The 21,954-nt window shown below is 43.4% G+C and overlaps 3 protein-coding genes across 5 annotated transcripts in view; 2 read left to right on the forward strand and 1 right to left on the reverse strand.

The window, feature by feature from the left end:
* The first annotated feature begins 820 nt into the window (after window positions 1-820).
* On the forward strand, window positions 821-12,457 carry BEST4 (bestrophin 4). Of its 2 annotated transcripts, XM_083742452.1 has the most exons (10): window positions 821-854; window positions 3,737-3,921; window positions 5,304-5,398; window positions 7,290-7,523; window positions 7,726-7,880; window positions 7,952-8,029; window positions 8,480-8,653; window positions 10,001-10,081; window positions 10,922-11,076; window positions 11,532-12,457. In XM_083742452.1, exons 2-10 carry the CDS (start codon window positions 3,770-3,772, stop codon window positions 11,950-11,952), a joined length of 1,545 nt encoding a protein of 514 aa, XP_083598578.1. In that variant the 5' UTR covers window positions 821-854; window positions 3,737-3,769; the 3' UTR covers window positions 11,953-12,457. The 2 variants fall into 2 exon arrangements, with proteins under 2 accessions (XP_083598578.1, XP_083598577.1); XM_083742451.1 differs by lacking the exon at window positions 821-854 and having other exon boundaries at window positions 2,597-3,921.
* Window positions 12,458-14,284: 1,827 nt separating this feature from the next.
* Window positions 14,285-19,748, reverse strand: RPS8 (ribosomal protein S8). Its single transcript, XM_083742589.1, has 6 exons — window positions 19,621-19,748; window positions 19,028-19,134; window positions 18,039-18,138; window positions 16,502-16,677; window positions 15,018-15,147; window positions 14,285-14,446 (listed from the first exon to the last, which is right to left on the reverse strand). Exons 1-6 carry the CDS (start codon window positions 19,622-19,624, stop codon window positions 14,337-14,339), a joined length of 627 nt encoding a protein of 208 aa, XP_083598715.1. The 5' UTR covers window positions 19,625-19,748; the 3' UTR covers window positions 14,285-14,336.
* Window positions 19,749-19,838: 90 nt separating this feature from the next.
* Window positions 19,839-21,954, forward strand: part of TMEM69 (transmembrane protein 69) — a 38,476-nt gene continuing 36,360 nt past the window's right edge. For both annotated transcript variants that reach the window (XM_083742557.1, XM_083742556.1), the window contains exon 1: window positions 19,839-20,026. The gene's annotated coding sequence lies outside the window, so the exon portion shown is untranslated. The remainder of the gene's footprint in view (window positions 20,027-21,954) is intronic.

The following is a 21,954-nucleotide window of genomic DNA, read 5'->3' on the forward strand; positions in this document are numbered from 1 at the left end:
ACATGGCTTGGAGTAGTATTGATGTGATATACATTACAGACATACCTGGTGTCTTGAAGCATCAGTAGTCTTTAAGGTTTTGGTTACTTATTTATTTAACATAATTCATATACTGCTTGATTGTCGTAAAACCTCAAGTGAGTTTACAAAAAATATTTAAAAATAAAGTTAAAAGCAGGTCTTTAATTACCTTAAAGTAGTTCAAAAACTACTTTAAAGCAGCAAAAACTAAACAACAATGAAAACACATGTAACTTCTACACGTCTGCATAAGCCTGCCTAAACAAAAATGTTTTAAGCAGGCATTGGAAAGAGGACAGTGAAAGTGTCAATAGGCAGGGAGTTCCAAAGTGTCACACTAAAAGATAGGTTTCTTAGAGAATGAGTACTGTATGGCAGATGTAGCAGTGCCAGTTCTGCAGAGCAAAACACTCAAGTGGGCATATATAGGGTAAGGCGACCCCGCAAGTAAACTAGTCCCAACTTGCTAAGTTCTAATAGTAACACACTGAACTTGGTCCGATTTAGAGCAGGCCTGCTATAAAAGTGAGGGAAGGGAGAAGAGAACACTACCTTAAGCTCTTTAGGAAAAAAGGTGAGGTGTAAATGTCATAAATAATGGAATTTCCATCTATGGCTTAATTTTCACAAAAGTAAATTATAACCATGAACATCACATAGGCATTTACACAGTTCCCTGTTCTTGGGCTACTAACAGCCCACCATCAATCATTCTGAGCAGTCTAGTTTATTTACCATGAGTAAGATATTTAAAGGAAGTGGGTAACAGCTTTTCTTCTTTCTCTGCATTAGTGAGACAGTTATAACCAGACTCAACTGAGCTCCCAGGACAGGTAAGAAGTTCTAGCTTCTTTTCATCAGGGAGGTATTGTCACTTTGCGGTTGCCACTCCACCCTTCCACTCTGCCCTAAGCAAAGCTCCTGTGCCTTTATTGACTGAATGGCAGTAGAAATCTAACAGTGACAGCAATAGTTTTATCTAATGCTGCTCACGCCTGCTGAATATCCACTTAGTAAGCCAAAGCTAGAGGAGCTCTCTCTCACATGCAGCAGCTCCAGCACTGGGCTGGCCATGCAAACAGCCTTTCATTTCTCCATGTGTCCTGGCAGCTGTCTTGCTCAAGACTGCCTGTAATTCTGAGACTCACAGTAGAAGTCTAAGCATGTTTACCCAAAAATAAAGCCCTTTGGTTTCAATGGGACTTACTCCATTGTAAGTGTGCCTAGGATTGCAGCCTATGGAAAGTCATCTTATGCTGCCTGCTATGTTTTTGTGGACCTCCAAATCCGAGTTACTCTCTCGTCTCCTCCTATTTACCTTCTTAGGTCACCCCCTGGTTCACCTCCACTGTTGTTTCTCCGTATCTCTCCAGACATGAGTAGTAGTATTAGGGCTGCCATACGTCTGGAATTTCCTGGAAATATCTGGGATTCATGGCTGTCAAAAATAGTGTCTGGGAGCAAAGTTTGAAAATTGGTCAAAATGTCCAGTAGCAGCCCGTATCAGAAGTGTAGAGTTTTTGTGAATTTTCCCCCAAATAGCTTAAAATGTTTTTGGGAGATTTTGCTCAACAGTTTTTGTGTTTGGTTTTCACTTTTTGAAATATGGCAACCCTATTAGCTGTAATCCCTGGCAACGGTGTAAAAGCTGAGGCTTGCTTTGCTACCACATTAGCAGTTCCTGCCCCCTTGAGATTGCCATTACCTGTTCACTCACTTTTTATAGAACACCCATATGATGATGATGATGATCTCAGCTCATTGCATTCTAGTGTTTTCTGTGTAGTCCTCTATGGTTTCTTCCATACCCAGTTTTCTTGCAATTTTCTTTTGGTAGTAAATTTCAAAGGCAGCACCAGCTTGACCTGTGTGGACAGGCAATGCAGGACTGAGGCTTTTAACTGTTCTTGTCCCTTTAATTAAACCCTTCCTGTTTTATTGCTTTCCAATGAACAGGAGTCGGGAATTAGTGATAAACTGCATATATATCCACCATTGAAAAGCCTTTATTGCTTGTCTCATGCAGGAGGCTCTAATTACTGCTTTCTTCTCCTCATTTCTTTTAATTGTAGTGAAATCTCACATGGGAAGCACTCAGTTCAGTAGTGTTTTATTGACACCTTTATTGGCTGTATACTTTTTTATTGGGTACATGTCACCTCCAGGATCTGACACCCCCCCCCCTTGCCTATTCATACCTGTTGCTGGGGAACAACCCTGAGAGAGGACTGTTGCTCTCATGTCTTGCTTCTGGGCCTCCCATGAGCATGTTTGGGAAACAGAATAGTGGACTAGATGAACCATTTGCCTGATCCTGCCGGACTCTGATTATGTTCCTATCACAGTAAAAATACAGGTCCTTGATTTTGTTTAGTTCTTATGCCACAAGAACTATTATGTCTATTCTATTCTTTTTATATATACTTTTACTGCGCTTTAAACAAATACAGATAAATATAAACAACCAAAATTACAAAGAAAAATCCTTAATAATAATAATAATAATGGAAAAAGCTAATAAAAACCTACAAAAAATATCAAAGTACATGGCATAAAACATAAGCTATTATGGGAAAGAAAAAAGAAAAAAGAAAAAAGGAAATTTCCTCTAGGAAGGGGCCACTCACATGTTGCACACATGCCAACGTTCTTTGGAAAGATTGCAAAATATGTTATGTGGTGGGACTCCTTTTCCTGTATAATTCTGCTGCTAGGCCATGGAGAACTGCCATTTATTTGGATCACCAGAAAAGAACTGTTGCCCCTCAAGCTGATGGGTAATTGTGAAAATGGAAAGATCTGTGGCTAGAAAAAGGTCAGATTATCTGGATGTAAGTAATGGGTGCAATTAGTGGCCCTTGAATAAGTCCCTTGAATAAGGCAAGCACACACTATCAAAACAGCTTGTGCACAGCCAGGGCTTTTTTCAGCCGGAATTTGCCAGAACTCTGTTTCTGCACCTCTCAGGTGGGTGCCAGAAAACAAAGGAGGCAGGCGTGGTGAGTTCCAGCCACCTCTTTTTCTAGAAAAAATAGCACTGTGCAAAACCATTCCTGCAGAAGATCTCATGGTGAAGTAAATGGCCTTTCTGATATGTGATTAATTCTTTGTACTGGCTACCAACTTTTAAGCAGGGCCATCTTGGCAAACTACTATGTAAAATCACACAAAACCTTAGATGTCTTCAAGTGATGTAGAATGCTAACTTCACTTGCCGCTGCTGTATAAAAGTGACAGCAGCGCTAGGACCCACCTGGATGGCCCGTCCCACAATGCCACACTCTGAGGGAAGACCCCTTCCTCACACTGAGGTCCAGGCGGCTCATACTGCCCTCACTTTGTCAACAATGAATGGGTGAGCAAGAACCCTTCCCTCAGAATAATGCCTGGAGTGCTCTTACAGGTACTTTGTTAGCAGCAGGTGGGTATCAATTGAGCAGTTGAGCAGGTGAAGGCAGGAGGGAAGAAGAGCGGTGAACAAATCGTACAGTAGCTCCAGTGACCCACCGGTTGACCAATCATTAACAGGCAGCTCTATGGGCGGGAGATTTGGGCCACGATTCACCGCCTCTCCCAATTTGTTGCCTGAGCCCTGTGGCTCAATGCAGCTCCTGGTAGGTCCAGCCCTGCACTTAGCTTCCCATAATCAAGGAGGCAGGAGAGAAAAGAGAAGTGATATTTCCCTCCCTGGGTGTTATTTCTCTCTGTGTCTCAGCTGCTGCCTGCATGAGGCACAGACAAGGCAGCCATGACAGTCTCCTACACCTTGAAAGTGGCCAATGCTCGCTTTGGGGGCTTCTCCAAGCTACTTTTTCGTTGGAAAGGGAGCATCTACAAGCTGCTCTACAAGGAGTTCATTGTCTTCGTCTTGCTTTATGGAACACTAAGTGTCATCTACCGGTAAGTTGGCAATATCCTGTTTAATGGAATGAAACCTCTCCAGGGGGACATAGTTAAAGACGTCTGAAATGGTTGAAGAACGTAAAATTGCTGTTCTTTTTTTAGGAGCGTTCAATGTTGTGGTACTTTTGCTCTCAACTTTCAGAGCTTCCTTACCAATCTGCTTGCCCCACTTTAAACCAACCTCAGAATTACACTGTTTAGTGGGAAGGAAGGCTTCTGGGGTGACTTTCTTGCTGGGCCTTTCTCTCCATTACAATTGCATTCCACGCAGCCCACCAGGTCATTTACATGGGGATGGCTTTCCAGGCTTTCTTCCCATCACAATCATGCTCTTTCCAGACCACCAAATGGGCTGCAAGGAGACCAAATACATGGTGCTCCACACACCCCTGCCAGCCCTGGAGCAAAATTTGGCAGTGCGCAAGGGGCAAATTTGGCTGTGGGAGGCAGACTGAATACCTGCAGTGGGCTGCACAGATGGCCTGCAAAGGACTATGGGTTGCCCTCATGTGTTTTAAATATTGTGTTTTTAATATTTTGTTGGGAGCCACCCAGAATGGGCCAGCCCAGTCATATGGGAGACATATAAATAAAATAATAGTAATAGTAATCATTCTAGTATATAAATCAAATTGTTCTAACATTCAGGAGAATCTGTTTCCCCTGAACATTATTAGTTGGCCAGGATGGGTGAGTGGGGTATTGTTGGATTCTGCGAAGGGTAGAATTCTGAGAAGGGTAGAGCTTAGACTACAGAGACTGCCACATTTATGCCTAGAGGCTCATGCCCTGCAACCCATAAATGACTTAAGCCCCAAATATCTGAAAGACCACCAAGGTCAGAATTGATGGAATGTTTAAATCAGTAGAGTCCTCTTGGTAGGGCTTTGAGGGTTTGAAGGGTACCACCTTCCCAAGAAGGCATTATCTGTAGCAGCCCCTAAGTTGTGGAGCTCCCACCCCACAGGGGTGTGTCTGGCACGTTCTTTATATAGCTCTTAGCAAATGCTGAAGATACATCTCTGTACCCTGGCCTTTGATATCAGTGCTGTGTATTTTGGGGACTATTCCTGTGACTGCAATTTGTTTTAGCTGTTTTTAATACAGAATTTTAAATAGTTGTAACCAGCCCTAGGATCTGCTAGTGAAATCTGTTGGAGGTGGTTTTAGTGGTGTGTTGTTGTTGTTGTTGTTTTAATATTCCTTGTATCCTTGAAAGAATCCTATTGTTTGCCATAGTGACAGTTATTTTGGTACTTAACCAAGCAGAGGGATTGCTTTGGCAGGGACAGAGAAGAGCCCTGGCTCCTGTTTAATTGAAGAATAATGTTTATATCATGAGAGAGTTCAAGCCTGTTATTCTTCCCCATCTCCTGTAGGCACCTTCTGAATGTGGATCAGAAACGTCTCTTTGCAAAGGTGGCTGAATACTGCAACCGCTCAACTGACCTCATCCCTCTGTCCTTCGTCCTAGGTATGATTATGTACCTGCTCTTGATAGGAGGCTTTGTTGCTATGGTTTCTTGATTGCTTGCTTTAATTAAGGCCAGATGCATACATTTCGCAAAAGCCCCTTTAATCTTTCGATTGCACAGAATCCCAAATTATTTCCCATTGGGAGGTACCACAAATCAGTGGCAGAGCTCATGGTATGCATCCAGGAGTGAATGAGGAGTCAGATGATCTGAAGGACTCTTGCCATAGACCACTCTAAAAGTCTTGCTCTGAATTACTGCGGAGGCTGACCCTGGTGTGTGTGTGTGTGTGTGTGTGTGTGTGTGTGAAAGTGAGATTGATGCAGCAAACACCACATCACGAAAAAAGAAATGTGAGTGGTGTCACACAAAAAAGGGAAGTTAAAAAGTAGGAGGTGGATAATTAAAACGGAAAAGGAAGTGACAGCTTGACAGGTGAGAGAGTTTATGTCTAAATGATGTACAGCTAGGGCTGCAAAAATGCACAATGAACATGCCTGACTCTCCTGAGTAAACAGACCTAGTTTTTGCATTAGAAGTGTCTATATCAGAAATGCAAGCCTAAATTGATCTGCTTAAAAATGATTCCCTTCTGAATTTTCATTGCCTTTGCAAAACTTTCCTGTAAAAAGGTCAACTAAAGTAAAACTGCAGTTCTCCCTAGCCTGTTGACTCGCTATTCCTAGAAGGAAGGCATTGGAAGGAGTAAACAATGACTGTCCACGTGGGCCAGGTGTTCTTTCGAGCTTCCAAGAAGCCTATATCATGCCATAGCAAGCATTGGAAGGGAAGGGTAAGATGGGACATCCCTTCTATTAGGGAGATGGGGCAGCTGCCTCAGGCAGAAGATACTGATGACTAAGGACCAGAGGTGAAGTGTTGGAAGGCAGAGATCTGTGTACCATGGGGCCTGCCCTGCACTTCCTAAGCTAGCCTTCAGGCATGGTTGAGGTTGCTGGCACATCAGTACTGTTGTTGATTCTGTTTCCGTACATGCAATATGCAGGTGAGGTGGGAAGAGGAACCCTCTTGTTCTTTGTCTGGATGGGAAACATACCATTTTTTCCCCTCATAGGAAAGCTTCAAGAAGGGAAAATGGGAGGGCACAGGGGAACCCAGTGGTTTTGAATGTGTTGATCTTTTGTTAATATGTGCAAATATAGATAAGAGCAAGGGTTGGTTTTGCTTCCATGTCTGCCAGAATCTCTGAATATTGATAAATATGACTCTTTGCACTTCCCTGTTTTGTATGTCTGCTGTTTAGTTTTTGACTCAACCACAGCCTGAAAAATGCTCTTATTTCTTTCCAAGAGTGTTAACTCTTTTAAAAAGAGTGAAATTTCAGCAGATAAGATCGGTACTCAATTGAAGATTATGACAAATCCTAAGCACCCTGGCAATTTCCTAGAAAAATGGTTCCCACCATTAACATGTGTGGATGCTTTGAAGGATTTTTGTAAACAAACTGCCTCTAAATTGTGATTGCAGACTTCTGCATTAAGTATTAAAGAATTTTATTTGCCTAACAAGAAACAGCAAGCTATGGGGTACACAGTATACTGAAATTTTTCATTACCAAATTCTAAATGTAAAAAATAATTTGACAACTTCATAAATCTTTAGTTTTGTAGCTTTCATAAATGCTTTTGCTTCTTTTGTAAAGATGACCAACCAACAAAAAGGGGAGTGAAATTTTGTCTTGTGTCATACAGATAACTTCTTTAACATTTCCTTAACAAAATTATTTGACAAGTTAACCAACTCCTAGAGCTCAAATGGGTAGAATGTTTCTGCTAAAATGGCAGCAGTTCATTATGCCTGATGACTTTGCCTCATGCTCTCTCACTGTCTCCAAGTCCTCATCCCTCATCCATCTCTCTCTCCTGGCAGGTTTCTATGTCACACTGATCGTGAACCGCTGGTGGGCGCAGTATACCAGCATTCCTCTGCCAGACCAGCTCATGTGCGTCATTTCCAGCAATGTGCATGGCAAGGATGACAAGGGCCGCATCTTGCGCCGCACTCTCATCCGTTACGCCAACCTCTCCTCTGTGCTCATCTTGCGCTCGGTCAGTGCTAGAGTCCTTAAGAGATTCCCCACTATGGACCACTTAGTTGAAGCTGGTGAGTTTAACTTGGGGAAATGAACAGGATGGTCTGGGAGTCTACTTTTATTAGTCTTTCTAAGGTGCCACAGGGATCAAGAGATTATTCCACCAGAACGTATTAGGACCCAGTGTCACTGACTGGTGGCCCCTGAAGCTCTTCCCAGTATCAAGGAGCAGATGGAGAGGCAGTGCTCCAACTTCCCATTTCTCTCTTGCAGGTTTCATGACACAAGATGAGCGCAAGAAGTATGAGAGTCACCACTCAGACTTCAACAAGTATTGGATCCCTTGTGTGTGGTTCACTAATCTAGCAGCCCAAGCCAGGCGGGAAGGAAGGATCCGGGATGACGTGGCACTCAGATTGCTCATAGATGTAAGTACTGCAGTGGAATTGCTTTACCAGCTATGCAAACATGAAATAACCACCTGTCTTTCTCTGTCCAGGAACTGAACCTCTACCGCTCCAAATGCAGCATGCTTTTCCACTATGACTGGATAAGCATCCCTTTGGTGTACACACAGGTGAGCAAGGAGCACTCCACATCTTCTGGATACTCTTGCACGTCTCAGTGCTCATCTCTCAGTAGCAGTTTTGTTCCTACGAGTAGACTAAAGGTTACTTTTCCCATACACTTTCTAAATCTGTCTTTCTTGGTGCATCTCCACAGCACAACTCTACTTAGTTTTACTTAACGTCTCATTTTTTTATTGCAGAGGAAAGGAACAAGTTTCCAGCTCCAAAATAGTCAGCTGTTTCCCAACGAACATCAAATAACAAGCTAGGAAACAGATCAGTTTGTGAAAGTGCCAGTTTAATTGTTTTTGAATTGGTAGGGTGCGCAGGACATGCTAGGGCATAATGTGCAGACCTCCTGTACTGCAGGAGAATGTTTTGGTTTCTGCAATGAAAAGCATAGTTCCATGATGCTCTCTTGAAACCCTGGCAAATGTTTAACAGCCGCTTCTCCACAGGTGGTCACCATCGCTGTCTATTCCTTCTTTGCTTTGTGTGTGATTGGGCGTCAGTTCCTACAACCTGTGGACCCAAGTCAAAACAAAACAATGACAAAAAAAGATGAGGACCTAGATCTGTATGTTCCCTTACCCACTCTTCTACAGTTCTTCTTCTATGCTGGTTGGCTGAAGGTGAGGATGTTGGCTCCCATTTTCCATGCAGATGGCTTCATTTGACTTGATCTTCAGTCTTCAAATTACAGTGGTACCTCAGGTTAAGAACTTAATTTGTTCCAGAGGTCCGTTCTTAACCTGAAACTGTTCTTAACCTGAAGCACCACTTTAGCTAATGGGGCCTCCTGCTGCCGCTGCGCTGCCTGAGCATGATTTCTGTTCTCATCCTGAAGCAAAGTTCTTAACCCGAGGTAATATTTCTGGGTTAGCGAAATCTGTAACCTGAAACGTATGTAACCTGAAGCATATGTAACCCGAGGTACCACTGTATAAGATATGGGGTGCTGAGGCAGAGTTGGTGTGAGCATCAATGAGTCCCATGCATTGTTTGAACCAGATGGGAAGATTCAGGGGCGCAAGAGGCTGTCCCCATCTGCAGATTCTGTCCCTTCTGGATTTTACAGTACTGAAAAGAGAAGTGGGTTGGGGGTGTTCTTCCATTCCAGCCTCTCTTCTATTCCACTCTCCCTGCCATTGAGTCAGCATCCTGACTGAGCATGTGCAATCCTCGTTGTACTGGTTTATTGTGGTTCCTCCCCTTATGGCCCCTTATCCTGAAGGTCTTTTAAACCTTTGCACACTGTAAGGTTCCCCCAGCCTGCTGTTACCTCTCCTTGTAGCAGGGTGGTGATGATTTGCCTACACAAACAACACTCACAGGCTAAATGCTGGAAATAAAGGGAGCAAAGACTTGCAACAGAAGGTGCAAGTCAGATGCTCACCTGAAGAAGTAAACTGTTCTGATTGCGGCTGCTCAGTCCCCAGCCTTTCTGTGGAGTGGGTAAGGTCTGCAGAGGACTTCTTGTGCCCACTGGACTAGAATCCTCCATAAGATCAAGGACCCCAGTAAATCTCAATGGGGGAGGTTTCATGCACATGGGGATGCTAAAGGGTTGCATGTGCAACACGCCACCCACCCCATTCACAGTGTGTTCAGGCATGAACATGGCTAAAATACAGCAGTTTCACTGTTCTCGATTGCAAGCACTGTTTTGTGTGTGTGTGTGCACACTGTCATTTTGGATAGGAACCAGCACCCAATGAACTAGCAAGCGTATTAGTATATGCAACACAGCAGCTCAGCTACCTCTTTAATACTTTTTAATCACATCAAAGCAGAATGCTTTGCAATGTTTGTCTTTGTTTTCCAGAGAATGTCATTGGCAGCAAAGACAAGCTAGATGAGACTGTGCTTAGAAGGGCTGCCTGCTAAAATTTACAAAAAAGGATAGCCCTAATGCCACTCAGTTCCCTCCCACATTCAAATATGGAATATTCATATGCTACACCTTTCTTTTCCCATAGGTGGCAGAGCAGATAATTAATCCCTTCGGAGAGGATGACGATGACTTTGAAACTAACAAATTGATAGACAGGAACCTTCAAGTGAGTCTTAAAACAAAGGCCTAGTCACACTTCACACAGGTATATCCAGCATACAACTTGGCGTCCTGGGTGTTTGGGTATTTTTTCATATAATGCTTAATGACTACCATGCTGGCCTGAAAAATCTGGTAAGCTATTTGTCATCTGTACTGTTCTACCTCTGTGTATACCTTCTTTCCCATTTCTGCTCTCCACAGTCTGAACCTTTAACTTTCTCTAAAATTTTTATGCAAAGCAATGGATGCAGAATAGACCATATATCAAAGAATCAATTGTCTTTACCCACATGCTGAATATAGCGCCCTGAATATTCAGTTTGTCTATTAATGCTCCTCTTCCCACACTTTTGACAGGATATTTTCTTTGATAGTAGACACAATCCCGTTGTAGGCTTGGACATAACCCAGTTCACCTTTTATTGGGACAGCCAATTGCTTACTTCAAATCTCTAGTAACACACAGAAAAAGTGGCACTTAAGAGTGAGGCAATTTGTCCTTTTTGTAGTATCATGAGAAGCATTCTAAGATCTTGTTAATTGGATCTTTTCCCCCTGGTTATTAAATGATTTTTGTTTTACAGATCTGCAAGTCACTTTGAGACTTTTTGTACAAAGCAATGAATAAATGTAATCAATCTTAGTAATATAAAGGGTGCAACTGTCGATCTGAGACAGAAGCATTTTTATTTAGCTGCCTCTTATATTGCTGGTGTTCTTTTGATACTTTTTCCTATTGAGAACCTTGTGTTAAAGCACAATTGTAATTAAAGCACAATTGTAATTAAAGCAATTACAAGTCTTATGCAGGTCTTTGATGAGAAATATTCCTTTGTCTGCTCAGGTGTCTTTGCTTTCAGTGGATGACATGTATCAGAACTTACCACCAACTGGAAAAGACAAATACTGGAATGAATCTACAGCTCAGCCCCCGTACACAATGGCCACAGTGGCAGAGACCTTGAAACCTTCCTTCATGGGTTCTACCTTTGACATGCGGTAAGTTCAGCTATGTTGCCATGGCAAAAGGCTGACAACCTGAGCCTGGCAACTTTGCCAGATACAATCTCTTCCATCAGCTATAAGGGAGGGGTTTGCATTTTACCATCTCAGCCTTTACTTATAGAGCTTTTACAATTAGCCCTGAATCCAGTGTTAAGAGGGAATATTTACACAATGCATAATGAACACAGGTGAGCAACACAGGGCCACATCCAAAAATGGCCTAATCCAAATCCTGGTTAGCTAACAGGCCCAACCACTTTTTAGAGATACAAGAACCTACAACAATATCAGATCATTTGGTAAGATTGTATGAATGCATCCACCCCACTGTTGCATCATTTTCCTTTGAATTTCATAGTAGGAAATCTGACCATTCTGATGGTATGGGCTAATTTCAGTGCTTCAATCAGGTGTATGTTTACTTCACCCAGTCTGTTCTCCTTCTGCAGGATGAGTGATGACCCAGAGCAGAGCCAGCAGGTAGAAGCATCACCCAGCATGAGCCGCATTCAGACTCCCCTGCTCAACCGCTTCCTCACTGCAGCTGCCTCTCCTGCAGTCAGCCTCAAAAATTTTGGCAAGGGCAGTCGGATTCAGCATCCCCAGCTACTGCGCCTAAGGACTGAGGGCACTTTCCCCTCTTCCAGCCCCAGCTTCTATCGCAGGGAAGATCCTGAAGCAGTTGGTCGCATTGACGAAGAAGACATGGAAGATGAAGAGACCAGACTTAGTGAAACCTCCTCCCCTGGCTACCACCTCAAAGTCCCCCATAAGAACACAAACGCTGAGAATCTGAGAAAAGAGCTGCCCAGCATTACAGTGGTGGAGCCGCCAGATGAGATCAGTATCAGTGACCAACCATCTAACTAAGGCCCAATCCTTTTAAGGCAGAATTTAGGACTAATGTCCCACTCAAGCCACACAGGTCCAGTATATACAAGAGAAACCTGCCCTATCTAAACATGCATACATCAAGGGATAAAAACACTAATGCCAAAGATTTGCAGCTGCCCATTCTCATATTGAAAGCCACGCACTCAAAATAGGAAGAAAGTACTGACATATGAACACACATACAAACATCACCCTTTTACCTAGCAGGGTTGTCCTTGAACAAACAGGTACTTGCAGTGATGCAGCTTTTTGGAATCAGCACTCAGTTGAAGAGTTAATTTAGTTTAGTTTATTTATATTTATCGAACAAATCTAAGAAATGTTAATTTTACATACTGTATAAATAGCTGAAAGGTTTTTTCAATAGAGAAATGTGTGTGGTTAAACTGAAATGTTGGAGGAAATTCTAGGGAAGCACAATGAAACAAATTCAAAGCTTACTTTCAAAATGTTTATTGTAAGGCTGCAATCCTATACTTATTTACCTGAGTTAATGAACTCAAAATAATTTACTTCTGAGTAAGCACGTACAGGATTACTCTCTCCCTCCTCCTATTAGTATAAATATGCATATTTATTAGTAAATAGGTCAATGGGGCTTACTTCTTAGTAAGCATATTTGAAAGTGCAGCCTGAGAAGGGGCTATGAATGAAGGCATTGAAATCTGACCATATGAGCATTCCTAGAGCTATACACACAAAATAACTTTCTTAGTATAATCTCCTGAATAAAAGTTAACTCCAACTTTGATTTTAGACTATTACTATAAAATTTTAGTAGTGGGATGAGCACTGTATCTAGCTGCATATGCTTTCTGTAAAGTTACGTGGAAGTCTGGAGATTTGCTATCTGTCCAAACCCATATAAGCAAGCCATTTATTTGTCTGGTATGTTCTTAGAGATCCATGCTCCCATTCATAGAACTGGTCCTTACCCTCTCAAACTGATGAAAATGTATCTTGTTAGAAGATAGTATTGTTCCCAGCCTTCGAAAGGACCAGACTTTTGGAAAGAGGCCTGGCCCTTCTGCTAGAAGGGAGTTAATCTTGCACTGGAATGAGACCAGAATGTCACGAAGAAGACAATCTAGACACTTAGCAGTGCACCAGTTGTTTTGTCGCTAAATATAGTAATAATCATGTAAAAAATTCAACTAACAGCTTCCAATTTGGGCAGTTCAACTGCCAACAACAAACGCATTAATAATTTTCTCAGCTTCCATTCATTAATACCCTGTGCACATACGTAATCGTTAGAAATATATGCTATGCATTGGAAGAGGATGAAGGCTCTGAAAATCTGTTCTCCATGGGGCCACCAAAAGCAGGATATTTTGAAGTGCACACTACAAAGCTCACGTTGCAGGGGAACTGGGAGAACAAATAGAAGACAACACACCTGTGCTGCTGATATTTATAGCGCCATACTGTATAATGAGAGTTCATCATACCTAAGTATAGAGCTTCAACCCTATTCAGGGAAACGTAACAGGTATTAGCTTTAAGACTTGGGCAATTTAGCAAAGACGTAAATGCAAAGCAAAACTTTGCTGATGTTATACTACAGAGTACTCAACACACAAATGAAACAACCATGGCAGATTGATGGTCATTAAGTCCTTAGTTACTTATATACTATTCTAAACAAAAGTGAACCCACACCCCCTCAATGCATGTTGGAGGGAGTAGTATTAGTAGGCATGCCTGATGGCATTTGGAGACTACCAATTCTACACTGTGAAGAATCCCGTTCAGCAATCCTGCCTGCCAAAATCACAGCTCTAAGGGTGGCATTTTAGTATAGCGGTAAGGAAAAGCCTGACCCTACCATTACAACAGCATGTGCTTTTTAAGGCGGATGACGCTTCCAAGTCAAACAACTTTCACTCATTTTTTTTAAAAAAACTTCCATACAAGCATACTTAGTGTGAATGCACTAGCTCCTAAACAGGAGGAAGCAACTGCTCCCTGGGTTTTTAGTATCAATGTAGAACAGCAGCTAAACAAATGCCCGGCCTTAGTATTTTGTCCAAACCCAGGATCCTGGTTAATGTGTCTCCTCCTTAACCACAACGTGTAACCACAGGACAAACATTGGCTACAGATCATTGTTAAGGAGGAGAAACCTAACTAGGATCCAAGGTTTAGAAGACAAACCTTGCACTAGCTTTCATCCCATAGCACTTAAAAATCCTGGGAGAAAGCTAAGTAGGTGTGAGCTCCTCGTCAGCAACCAACACGTTCACATGGTCACAGTAAACCATACTCAAGTCTTTGCCTCACTGTCCATAAATAATCACATCAATCATTTATACAAGACTCTGTAGGTATTTATTCAGCACATTAGATACAGTGACTGTTCATTTGCCTTTCCTGGCTTTGATCTTCCTCAGGTAGAATTCTAGTTCCTTGCCTTCCAGAAGGTATCCATCTGCTCGACCACACTGCCCAGGCCGGGAGGCAATACAAGCTGCAAAACGAAATCATATTAGAAATGGGGAAGTATCAAGTAAGAAGAACTGGGCTGCTTTTCCCTGTGTAATGTACTTCTTGCCAGTCTTTCATGCCAGGACATCATTGCTAACCTCTTGAGACAAAGCAATTTAATGCTAATGAACCCATCTTTTTTCCAAATTGGGGTGGGTGGGAGGATCATACCATCTCCCCTCCCCAAGTTGCAAAGTCTAAGGAACCACCAAACCATCCTGATGAAGTCACCTTCAGAATTTGAATTGTCACCACTTGCATTCAGCAGCAGAACTGGACAAAGTTTTCGTCACAAGGCCAACTTCAAAACACCAGGGAAGACAATGTTGCCTGCCACTTGAGTGACTTTACACATGTGGCAATCGTGGTTGAGAAAAGCCTGTAACACTTTTCTAGTAGAGTCAGCTTTGCTGAATTAGTAGCATAGGGTTTCCTGAAATCCAGAAGGTAATAAAATGCAATTTTATAATAACTGTAAGATAAAACAGCATCCACCCACCACAGCACCTAGGCTACTGGCAAACACAGCACCCTTTCCTGTTTCAGAGTCTCACCAAGTAGCTTTCCTTGTTGGAACTGCTCCTCCAGAAGACTACTGATCTTCGCATTCTTTTTTCTTTCATCATACTTTTTCTGAATTTTCTTTGAACGCTTCTTGTTTAAGATTTCTTCTTCCTCAGGAGTCTGGAACAAGAGCAGAAGCATGTGAATAGAACTGGAGTTCAACTGATAGTCAGTTCCCATAATTTCACCCATTTAATGTCTATGTACAGTGGTGCCCCGCAAGACGAATGCCTCGCTAAACGAAAAACCCGCAAGACGAAAGGGTTTTCCGATTTTTAGCGGCTTCGCTAGACGAATTTCCCTATGGGCTTGCTTCGCAAGACGAAAGCCCATAGGGAAATCTCCGGGGACAGCGGGGAAGCGCAGCGCGCCTTCTCCTCTGTTCCCGGGGCTTGCGGTGGGAGGAGGGTTTTTCTTCCCACCGCCAGCCTTCAGAACAGCCTTCTGAATGTTGGCGGTGGGGAGGAAAACCTTCCTCCCACCGCAAGTCTTCAAGACAGGTCCGGGAACAGAGGAGAAGCGCTGTGCACCTTCCCCCCCGGCCTTCAAAAGAGGTCGGGGGACAGACTGTCCCCGGACCTGGTCTGAAGGCGGTTTCCATAGGAACGCATTGATTGATTTTCAATGCATTCCTATGGGAAACCGTGCTTCGCAAGACGAAAAACTCGCAAGACGAAAAGACTTGCGGAACGAATTAATTTCGTCTTGCGAGGCACCACTGCAATTGGTTTTTGTAACCAACATAGAAGTCTCATTTGGCATTAAGCAGTATATAATTTACTAACAAGTGATTGAAGGAGCTTGAATGAGCTGGGTACGTTTAGCCTGGAAAAGAGGAGATAGTCATCTTCAAGTATTTTAAGGGCTGTCACATGGAGGAGGGAGCATGCTTGTTTTCTCCTGCTCTGGAGGGTAGTTCCAAGAAAGGAGATTCAGACTAAACATTCAGAAAAACTTTCTGACAGCAAGAGCTGTTCAGCAGTGGTGGACTCTCCTTCCTTGGAGGTTTTTAAACAGAGGTTGGACGGCCATTTGTCATGGATGCTTTAGCTGAGATTTCTGCATTGCAGGGGATTGGACAACATGACCCTTGGGGTCCCTTCCAACTCTTAAGATTCTATGATTACAATATTGAGGATCTGAGCCTGGCCAAGTGACAAGTAATAGAAAGAGCCAGTACCTGCACTTATGTACATTAAGAATTCATTTAACTTTCTGCATTTTTAATTCAAAACATCTGTATCCGTATCAGCAAAGAGATGCTGTAACTGGACAAGAACCAACAATGGAGGGTGGTCAGATGTCTTCTTCAGATTAATGTCAGTCATCACTCTCCATTCAGAAGCAGAACTGGACAAAGGTATCCTCACCAGAAGACAGAAGAACCCTAAACTCTAGGGCACAGTGGCTGAACACTTAACAATTAAAAAGCACAGGACAAACATCTGCCTCTGCAGACCCACTCAATACATACCAACTTGGCACCCTTTTTGCGCCCGAGTGGCAAGGCATAGTGGGCTTCATACCACTGTCGGTATGGTGTGCTGTCAATAAGGACAATGCAATTTTTGACCAGGGTCTTTGTGCGCACCAATTCATTGTTAGACGCATTGTACACTACGTCAATGATTCTGGTTTTGCGGGTACAGCCTGTAAAGAGAAGAGACCATGTTACAAATTCCAAGAACAAAATACAAATCCATGGCAAAAGAGCCTCTCATGTACATAAAAACCATAGGCCCTGAAATCCCCTTGGAGGTTGAAGTTTGCAGGATCTATACAGCTTCTGCTTTAAAAATACAGCTGTGAAGTTTCTATTACATCTACTTTTAAAACACCCATTTAAAGATCATGAGGAAAATTGGAATTTGCATACTACAATTTGGAAAGAATTTCCGCAGACCCAAGTTTAACCAACCCACTCTTTCTGCAAACCTCAACTTTTAAAAAATATAATCTGTTACAGATCAGTACCATAGGGAAGGAGCATTTTCTGCACTTACTACTGTAAGACAAAACAATAGCATAGAAGCAGTCCTAGAAATGTGCAGTATTTCCCGATTTCAGTAGAACAACTTATCCCCTTCTGTGAAAGGCAAATGCTTTACAAACAACTCCCCGTCTGTGAATGGGTTGCGTTCTGGGCCTTCACACATTGGCAGAGCGCACATAAGCCCACCCCGCCCCCTTCCAGGTCAAAAACAACCCACGTGTTGAAGATTCCACGTCAACTGAACGTGTGCCTGTACCTTCTGTTTTTAAATTTATGATTACCTTTTGCCTTTGGAAGATAGTCTGGAATATTGGTCATAAGCCAATGGTCTACAATCAATTAATGAAAAGGTGTGTTCCAATTGCCCATCTGCACAAAATTTTAATGATCAAGTTCAATATTAAATATGGAATGGTGGAAATACAGAATCTGCAATCAAGTGAATAATCTCCACCAATTAGAAAAAAACAGTAACAAGATTGTAATCTGACACTTCCATAAAGGTAAGAAACTTGGGCAGACTAACCCAAATAGGCGCTCCAAGGCACCAATAAGGAATCACACTCAATGTACACTCAGTATTTGATTTTCGCAGCAGGGGATTTTCTTTGCCTGTTATTGTCTCTGTAGCCACAAAATGTTTAGACCAGGCCTCCCTTCTCGTCCCTTGGCCACAGAACTGAAGTTTTTCAATCCATCTTTAACATCTCACAGCATTACTCAATGTTTAACAGCATCTGTGATCAAAATCAATTCACACCATAAAATTCTTGGGAAAATACACCTCAAATGTAGTATACAAACAATTTTGTTTCCCCTTTAAATTTACATAACTGCCCTTGAAGCAACAATGCACTCACTCAGGGTAACTATGACACCACCATCACCGAGAGTTTAGGAATTCACCAAAACTCTCTTAAGGTCAAAGTTATCATCACTGTTCTCTTGTTTTAGCTTCCAGGTCACTAGTATGTACCATCCTAGCTAATGCCACACAGAGGAGCCACTTTGCACTTACATTCAGACCCCCAAGAGAAGTTTCCAACATCGAGACGCAGAGCACGGTATTTTTTATTTCCTCCACGTACCCTTACTGTGTGAATTCTCCTAGGTCCAATCTACAACAAAACAGAGCAGACTAGGTCAAACCACACAGGTACACAGCACTAAAATCTTCTTACAAATACTCAAACCACATGGCAACATGGTCAGTGTAACTATGACAACCCCTAGCATTGGTGAGTGCAACAATGACCAAAACGGTCTCGCATCCACCTAAGGTGTAGCTCTCATCACTCCAGTTGCCTCCCATTCCAAATATAATGGTTCAGATCTACTTATTTATGCAACTACTCCAGCACACCAGACTTTGGACTTGTGTTTAACTCCCCATGCTGCACTATAGAGTCTAAGGGGAAATTCAGATGCAATTTGTGAAATGGCATATTTGCGGTGTGCTTCAGTTGCTTGAAGTCAAACATCCCACCGAGAGTGCCCCTGCAGTTGTATGAACACAAAGTAGACTGGATCCTGGTCCATACATATAAGTACAAGAAAGAAATTGCTGCATGCTACTCACAGTCAGAAAAATAAACTCTGGAGGACACTTACTACTGGGAAATTCAGGGGCACACTTTGATTATGTTATAATTTATGAGTTGTACTCTGATTATAGTCTATTTTTTTGCACATTCATACTACTTCCAGGTCAAGCACACAAAAATAAATTACTATCTTTTATAACATGAACCTTTGATGACTCTAAACTAGGATAACCCCATACGATCAGCATTTTAAAGTGTGCTCTTTCAGGTTACTCAAGAACAAAGAACCCCTGCAATGAATACTGAGGGGTCCTGAGAAGTGCATGGAGGTCTCAAGTACTTCAAGAAACATATACTGTATATGCTTTCTAATTTAAACAGGGATTTTGCAGTCATAAGCTGAGCACCAAAAACACAAAGAGACAGCTAGCTGCACAAGTAATTATTCGCCACAGGCACATACTTTGGTATTGGCAGGGGGTCGCCCCAATTCATACTTCCTCTTCTTGTGGTAGGGCTTTCGCTTTCCCCCGGTCTTGCGGCGCTTGTGCCAGTTGTCCCTGGAGATACCTGAGCGGACAGAACAAAAGCCAAATGGTGAAGACGAGCGCGCGACACAGAGCAGGGCCTTTTCTCCTCAGCCGACTGCAAGAGTTCCTTATGCCCAGAGTTACTCAGCTCTCCAAGGTAAAAAATGTCTCCGCACGGCATTCTCGGTGGAAGATGCTTCATCACAGCAACACGGGGCAAAGGAACGCGAAGGGGGCCCTTGGCTCAACGCCAGTGGGAGGCCGCTTCCCGCTGACCCTTCCTCCAGAGTAGGCAGCCAACGCGTCAAAATGGCAAAGGCACGCAGGCCCAGGCACAACCTGCGGCCGAGGCGGGGCCCAACCATGAAAACGGCAAAAAGGAGCCACCGGCCCAAATAGACCCTGCATTGAATCGTGCAAACGCCCCCGTCCCCGATTACTTGAGCTGCATCCCCGCTGGATCGACCACCTGGCCGGATGGGAACGGATGGAAGGACCTCACCCTCCAGCTTCCCAAGCTACTCACCCATCCTTCTCCGGAGGCGCCGACTGCAAAGAGAAGGCCGCAAAGCACCACGGGGCGGTTTGTTGCCCGTCAAATCTCGCGATGGCTTCTGCGTGATCTCAGCGCGTCCGCTGTGCGTCTGAACGTCATCGAAGGGAGACGCGCCTGCGCGGTCGGCGAACGAATGCGACCGCGGCAAAGACAAGAACCGAAGTGTGTCTGACGGCAGGTGTGCGCGGAGGGAAGCGAGCTATTTGTACCCAGCCATGGATGACCGCTCCACGCCGCATTAGTGCTTCTGTGCTTTGCTACTCTGCGCAGGTCTGTTATTCGGCCCATGCAGTCGCGTAGGAAGGTTTCTCCACTTGCAGAAGCTGTAGAAAAGGGAGCTTCTCGCACGTTTCCCGCAGTTCTGCAGCCATGACAGGTAAGCTAAGCCTGCTAATGTTCCCTCTCCTGCATGACCGTTAAAAAGGTACACGGCTCTTGTAAAATAATTGTATCCGGTAGTTTTAAAAAATATGCACGCAACGAAACGGAAAGGCAGATTAACACAAAATGTAGGTGGTACCAACTACGCCTGTCCTTCAGTTTGATATGACATTGGCGACAATGGCATACAGTGAAGGGTTGTAACAGTCTGAGAAAGATGGAAACCAGAACATTTGGAATAGGCTAGTGCTGATCTCAAAAATAATAATACTTGAATTAAAAACTAGGATTTCTCAACAAATCTTACTCCAGTCACATTATCCCCGACAGGTGCTAAATTAGATACGAAGGAAACATCAGTTACAACTATTATGATAAGGGTATCTTCTATAAATTTGGGCTTTGCATAGGTATGTCAAAAATCCACTTGCACCCCATATATACATGCACACACATACACATTTACACACACATTGAAGGCAACGCTTTATACATCTAACAAATGGGCTCTAGTTTATGACAGCATGTACCACAATAAATCTGCTTTAGACTTTAAGGTGTCAATGCCGGAAAGCCAGTATTTCAGCATAGAATCAGAATTGGATGGGACCTTGAAGTTCAACTCTTTGCTGATGCAGAAAATCTACAAAATCCCAAATAGGAGACCAAGATTTAGTTAGGAAAAAACCCAATACCCCATTCTAATCCTCCACTGTGCATCAAAACTGACATGAGACTGATTCTTCACAAATATCACCTGTCTTACCAAGCATAGCCATATCCCCAGCTGAGAGTCTAGTCATGTCATATCACTACAGCTCTAGGAAAGTTCCAGATTTTACTATGAAATTCTTGCAACCTAGTTGAAATTAATTTGAAAGTTGATAAATGTTTAAGTACATGTGAACCTATATAGCCATCCTACAAGTTCAGCTAAGTTTATTTTTTATTACAGTAGTCCAGAGTCACAATAAATGTTATCCTTTGGTGAGTCAGCATTCTTCTGCTGTTACCTGAACATGTGATTGAGAGTACTTGCAGCAGATGATTTCTGCATATTGGCGAGCAGAGGATAGTCTCCTATGCTGGCTGTGTATACAGTGGTGCCCCGCAAGACGAAAAACCCGCAAGACGAAAAGGTTTTTCGGTTTTTGCGTCGCTTCGCTAGACGATTTTCCCTATGGGCTTGCTTCGCAAGAAGAAAGCCCATAGGGAAATCTCCGGGGACCTCTTTTAAATGCTGGCGGTGGGGAGCAAAGCCTCCCCCCCCCCCGCAACCTTCAGAAGAGGTCCAGGAAGGCCGGCAGGGGCCGAAAGGCTTTGCTCCCCACCGCCAGCATTTTAAAAGTGGTCCAGGATAGCAGGGAAGCGTTCCTATGGAAACCACCTTCAGACCAGGTCCGGGGACAGTCTGTCCCCCGACCTCTTCTGAAGGCCGGCGGGGGGCGAAAGTCTTTGCTTCCACCCCGTCTGCCTTCCCGGGACAGCGGAGACTTCTCCGCTGTCCCGGGGCGATTTTAAAGCCCCTGGGAAGGCAGGCGGGGGGGGCGAAAGTCTTTGCTCCCCCCGCCTTCAAAAGCCGTCCAGGAGAGCGGAGAATCGCAGCGCGTTTCTCCGCTCTCCCGGGAAGGCAGGCGGGGTGGAAGCAAAGACTTTCGCCCCCCGCCGGCCTTCACAAGAGGTCGGGGGACAGACTGTCCCCGGACCTGGTCTGAAGGTGGTTTCCATAGGAACGCATTGATTGATTTTCAATGCATTCCTATGGGAAACCGTGCTTCGCAAGACGAAAAACTCGCAAGACGAAAAGACTTGCGGAACGAATTAATTTCGTCTTGCGAGGCACCACTGTATATAAGTTGTCTGTAGTATGTTGATTCATAATATATTCCTGCTATTTCTGCAAATTAAATATTTTGTTTGTTC

The sequence above is a fragment of the Podarcis gaigeae genome (genome assembly GCF_964106915.1).
Source record: "Podarcis gaigeae genome assembly, chromosome: 6".
Classification (NCBI taxonomy): Eukaryota; Metazoa; Chordata; class Lepidosauria; order Squamata; family Lacertidae; genus Podarcis; species Podarcis gaigeae.